General features: G+C 41.7%; 1 protein-coding gene across 5 annotated transcripts in view; it reads left to right on the top strand.

The window, feature by feature from the left end:
* The first annotated feature begins 246 nt into the window (after positions 1-246).
* The window catches only part of RAD50 (RAD50 double strand break repair protein), a 107,574-nt gene continuing 101,820 nt past the window's right edge, over positions 247-6,000 (top strand). For 4 of the 5 annotated variants that reach the window (XR_015166887.1, XR_015166886.1, XM_086410328.1 and 1 more), the window contains exons 1-2: positions 247-666; positions 3,170-3,253. Coding sequence is in view for 3 of the 5 variants with exons in the window: in XM_086410328.1 (XP_086266454.1) it covers positions 538-666; positions 3,170-3,253 (213 nt within the window). In the remaining 2 variants the exon portion in view is untranslated. The remainder of the gene's footprint in view (positions 667-3,169; positions 3,254-6,000) is intronic. The other variant, XM_086410329.1, reaches the window with a different exon arrangement.

Below are 6,000 nucleotides of genomic sequence, written 5' to 3'. Positions count from 1 at the left end.
GTCCATGGGGTCGCAAAGAGTTAAACACGACTGAGCGACTGAACTGAACTGAGAGGCGCCTCACCCCTGCCCCTCCCCTCCCCGCCCTCTCGCCCCTCCTCCCTCGGTCCGCAGCTAGGAGACACAAGCCGCTTTCAAGACCTGGCACGCAAAGGCCTCAGATTGTAAACCTGCGCGCGCACCTAGCTTCCGGCTTCCCGGCGTGCCCCGCGCCTGCGGCGTAAACGCGCGCCGGCGCAGCAACCCACCTGACCCGCGGCGTAGCCAAGGCGGGAGTCTGTGAGTGCCTCGGTCTCGGGCTCCCTGGGCCTGGGGTACTGCCCGCGTGTGTCGTGGGCAGCCCCGGGCTGGCCCCCACCCCCGCTCTCGTCCTGCAGCAGGGAAGAAAGCCACTGTGGGAGGGACGGTCCCACCTCGAGCCTTCCAAGACGCTGGAGTCCTTACGACCCGTTCTTGCTGTGCTCCGGCCTCGCTGCTAAACTTTGGTGGGCCCCGGGATCTAGACCCCAGCTGTTGAGAAACGAAACGTTTGCAAACATGTCCCGGATCGAAAAGATGAGCATTCAGGGCGTGCGGAGTTTTGGAATAGAGGATAAAGATAAACAAATTATCACTTTCTTCAGTCCCCTTACAATTTTGGTTGGACCCAATGGGGCGGGGAAAACGGTAAGTCCTCTAAGGAGCCGCCTTCAGTTTATGGGTCGCCACGTGTTACAAATCTGGAGTAGAATATCTGCAGAGTTCGGAACTCTAGGGTGAGAGGAGTCAATATGACTCAGCTCCTGGGGCCCCAGGGTACACCTGGGTCGTCAGCTGACTTCCGTGCCCGGGAGCATGGCTTGGTGTGGCCTTCAGGTGTCTGTCACCTGAGGCGCCGACCAGACTTTTGTCCACTGCTGCCCAGTGGACAAGGTTTTCTTGAGAATCCCGAGAGGCCGGGAGCTAACTGCGTGAGCTTACGGAGCTCACAGCCCCACAGGAACTTTTTTTTTTGTCTATATTCATGTTTTCTTAATTCTCTTTATTCTCATGGCATAGCATTCATTTCCTGGTAGTTGTCCCCGTTGGGGATTTTTTTGTTGTTGTTGTTATAAAATATGAATATGAATGTATGACTTTAAGAAAACCGACTATCCCTACTAAGCATAATGACTAGGTAAATAACAGTTTTAAAATGAAACATCCATTGGGGCTTGGTTAAATTGGGAAACCATTTTATTGTTGGGATGCTCTTACCTAGTTCAAATAAAGGTTAGAGCACAGCACATATACTGTGACTTTTTAAAACCCTGGAAATACTTAGAAATTTGAGTTGAGCCCTGGAATGGTATGCAATTATGAAAGAAGTGTAGCCAAGAAGCTCTCTGGTCTGAAAGGGTGGTTTGAGAAAAGCAAGGTGGTATCATTGTAACAGGGAGAAGAGGAAGTGGAAAGCATAGAGAAAGACAAGGTTTGGTGTTGAGTTAAATGCCAGACTCTTGTTTATTTATGTAGAAAGATTATTTACTGATGCTTTTTTATGTACCTAAGCACTATATTAAGTGGTACTGATGGAGAGGTTAGTATGTTTAGTGTTTATGAGCCCTAGCTGCTTGAATACAGAATTTTTTTTTTTTTTTGCTTCTCCATTTATTGTGTGACTGGGCAAAAGTGACCTAAATGTTCTTTGCCTTAGTTTTCTCATTTATAAAATGGATGTTAAAAATAGTTTCTATGGCCTAGGGTTAATGTGAGAATTAAATGCTTAATGTATGTAAAAGTGGTTAGTACAGTACCTGTCACATAAGGTTGATACTAGCCACTTGTTTTGTTTCAACTTAAAAAAAAAATTCAGCTTTATTGGAGTATAATAGCATATACATTGTAGGCTATTGAAAGTATACATCATGGTGATTTGACAAACATGTGTTCCCCAAAAGGTTTCTCTTCTTCTAGTTAGTTAAAATATCTATCACCTTGAACCAGAAGGCTCAGCTTCTCTGTACAACGTTGCCAAATTAAATCCCGGAGACAGTTTTGGGTGAAGTAGAAAAGGGTAGCTTTATTGCTTTGCCACGGAAAGGGGGACACAGCGGGCTCATGCCCTCCAAACCATGTGTCCCCAACTGGGGAATATAGTGACAAGTTTTCTAGTAACAGCATGATTAGCTCCTGGCCGTTCTTCTGATGGTGAGGGAAGTAGGAGTCAACATCATCAACCCTCAGGTGTAATTACTCTGGGGTCTGCATGTCCTGGGCAGCATCCCACCTGGAGGGGTTTCGGTATTGCTGCTGCTGCTGCTTCTGCTAAGTCGCTTCAGTTGTGTCCGACTCTCTGCGACCCCATAGACGGTAGCCCACCAGGCTCCCCCATCCCTGGGATTCTCCAGGCAAGAACACTGGAGTGGGTTGCCATTTCTTTCTCCAATGCATGAAAGAAGTGAAAGTGAAGTCGCTCAGTCGTGTCCGACTCTTAGCGACCCCATGGACTGCAGCCCACCAGGCTCCTCCGTCCATGGGATTTTCCAGGCAAGAGTACTGGAGTGGGTTGCCAGGGCCTTCTCCGTCCGTATCTGCAGAGTAGCTCAAAGATATTGTGATAGTGTGTGTACCTGTTGGTAGGGAAACAGGACCTTACCCCAAGGCTGCTCTTGACTGTCTCTCTCTGGTCTCATCCCCTCCCTCCCCTAAATAACTTTATTGCATGAATCTGCCCTTTGGAACTCAGGGAAGGTCATGGAGGGTGAATGAAGGCTGCTTCCTATAATCAAAGAAATGGGGAACACAGAAAGTCCTTGTGCCCAGGAGCCCCACAGGGCCCTGCAGGGTATCAGCCTCACTTTTTATCCTTTTATGTGTGTGTGTGAGAATATTTAAGTTTCACTCTCAATAAATCTCATTTATACAATATAGTATAATCAGCTATGGTGAGCTGTTTAAGCCAATGTTACTAAAAACAGTTTAATAAGAAATAGAAAATTTTCCTCCCAAAATAATAATTATTTTTTATTTCAGTATACCTTCTTAATTATATAGCTTTTCTATATTTATGTCAGGTTTTATAATATCAAAATTTACCTAATCATGTATTTTATAGTCTTTTTTATAAACATTTATAATGAATTAACATTTTATGGTTAAATTCTGCAGTTTTCTAATAAGTAAATAATATAATTTTCTATTTCTTTAGACCATCATTGAATGTCTAAAGTATATTTGTACTGGAGATTTTCCTCCTGGAACCAAAGGAAATACATTTGTTCATGATCCCAAGGTAATGATGCCAGTGAAATTTTTTTTTCTTTTGTTTTTTAATTTTATTGAAGTATAGTTGATTTGATTGTGTTAATATGTGTTAATTTCTGCATAGCAAAATGATTCAGTTATATACTTTTTCATATTCTTTTCCATCATGGTTTATTACAGGATATTGAATATAGCTTCCTGTGCTATAGAGTTGGACCCTGTTGTGTATCCATGCTAAATATAATAGTTTGCATCTGCTGACTCCAAACTCCCAGTCCACCCCTCCTCCTCCCCTCGTCTCCTTGACAACCACAAGTCTGTTCTCTGTGAGTCTGTTTCTGTTTTGTATGTGCGTGCTCAGTTACGTCCAACTCTGCAACCCCATGGACTGCAGCTTACTAGGCTCCTCTGTCCATGGGATTTTCCAGGCAAAAATACTGGGGTGGGTTGCTATTTCCTACTCCAGAAACATTTTTTTAATAAAATTTTTATAATGATAAAAGTGATAGCTCATTGTAGAAAACTTGGCAGTGGAACAATATGAGATATGAAAGTCACTCATGTACAGTCAGTGAGTGATAGCCATTGTTGACATTTTCATGTGTTTCTTCTCCTTTACGTACTGTCTTAAGTAGCTGAAGTCATACTCTTAATTTTGTATTCTGAGCTTTTTTTCCATCTAACATTATCATCTAGTCCTGTGTTATTAAAAACTATATTAAATTCTTAGTCTGGGTGTTTGGTACATGGGTACTTTTTATTTTATTAATTTACTTACTTTAATTGGAGGCTAATTGCTTTACAATATTATAGTGGTTTTTGCCATACATTGACATGAGTCAGCCACGGCTGCACATGTGTTCCCCATCCAGAACCCCTCGCCCACCTCCCTCCCGATTCCATCCCCCAGAGTCATCCTAGTGAACCAGCCCTGAGCACCCTGTCTTATGCATTGAACCTGCACTGGCGATCTGCTTCACGTTTCAACACTACTCCCTCAAATCATCCCACCCTCGCCTTCTCCCTCAGAGTCCAAAAGATTGTTCTTCACATCTGTGTCTCTCATCTTGTGTCTCTCTTGCATATAGGGTCATCGTTACCATCTTTCTAAATTCCATATGTATGGGTTAGTATACTATATTGGTGTTTTTCTTTCTGACTTACTTCACTCTGTATAATAGGTTCCAGTTTCATCCACCTCATTAGAACTGATTCAAATGCATTCTTTTTAATGGCTGAGTAATACTCTATTGTATATATGTACATAGGTGCTTTTTAAATCTTTGTACTTCTTTGTCTGAAATATTTTCTACTTAAAACACCTAACCTTTTATGAACATTTTTAATGATTGCATCATTTTCTTATATTTAGCCTTGCTTTTAGTTTTTCATTAAAATGTACCATGATGAAAGTCTGTGTATGAATCTTTGAATTATGGTGTTTTAACTATTAGTGTGTGTTTAGGACATAGACTTTTCTATATACATTTTGGTTTATAGTTTTTCCTTTTTTTTATTGCAGTATAGTTGATTCACAATATTGCATTAGTTTCAGGTATACAGAAAAGTGATTCAGTGATATGCGTGTATTTTTTATTTTCCATTATAGCTTGTTACAAGATATACAATATTATTGCCTGTGTTAAATCACTCTTGCTTATCTTATATATATTACTATGTATCTACTAATCCCAAACTCCTGATTTATCTCTCTTCCCGAAGTAGGTTTTACTTTGGCGTATGTGTAGTGAGGTCCTGTGCCTCTCATTACCCCTGCTTCCCAAGAGTTTGTTGTATATTTCTTCCAGGCTTTTTTGTATGTTTATGGAAAAAAAACCTCTGTATACAAATACACTTACATAAATATTTTAGTACACTAATAGAATTTTATTTTGACTATTGTACAAATCAAGTATTTATTTTGTGATATTTTTGTTGCTGTTTTTTTAGTTGCTAAGTCATGTCCAACTCTTGTGGCCCCATGAACTGTAGTCCTCCAGGCTCCTCTGTCCATGGTATTTCCCAGAAGAATACTGGCGTGGGTTGCCTTCTCCCAGGGATCTTCCCAACCCAGGAAACAAACCAGTGTCTCCTGCGTTGGCAGATGGATTCTTTACCACTTCGCCACCTGCAGATACGTTAAGATATATATGCTTTTGTTTCATTGTTTTTCGGAGAAGGCAATGGCACCCCACTCCAGTACTCTTGCCTGGAAAATGCAATGGACGGAGGAGCCTGATGGGCTGCAGTCCATGGGGTCGTGAAGAGTTGGACACGACTGGGCGACTTCACTTTCACTTTCATTATTTTTAATTACTTAATAGTATTCAATTGAGTTTATATTCTCTAGCTTATTTAACTGATGCACTGTTGATAGTCTTTTAAATTGTTTCTACTTTTATATGGCTAAAGATAACTGATTATGAAAGTGATCTCGGGCAATCTTGGCCTGCAGTGGCTTGAAGCAGGATTTTGGCTCCCTGGCCAGAGACTGAAGTCAGGCTGCAATAGAGCACCGAATCCTAGACTCTAGACCATCAGGGCCAGTGGTCACTGACAAGGCCCTAGCCCATTGTTTTGTAGAAATTAATTTCCACAGAGACAGAAAGTCATGAAACATGTGAAGTGTTTATTTGAAAGAAAAAGAATATGTATGGATAGACTCACATGAGCAGCCTCAGAGAATCATGCCCTGGAGGTAGTTTGAATCACTTATATGGGACATTCCTTCCAGGTTTTCTCTGGCCAGTCATATTACTTTGCCTGGTTCTGAGC

This window comes from Bos grunniens, chromosome 7 (assembly GCF_055505025.1).
Source record: "Bos grunniens cultivar Pamir isolate PY7600 chromosome 7, Bosgru_T2T1.0, whole genome shotgun sequence".
Lineage (NCBI taxonomy): Eukaryota > Metazoa > Chordata > Mammalia > Artiodactyla > Bovidae > Bos > Bos grunniens.
Note: the sequence above shows the minus strand (reverse complement) of the source record. Positions and strands in the feature narration are given on the sequence as shown.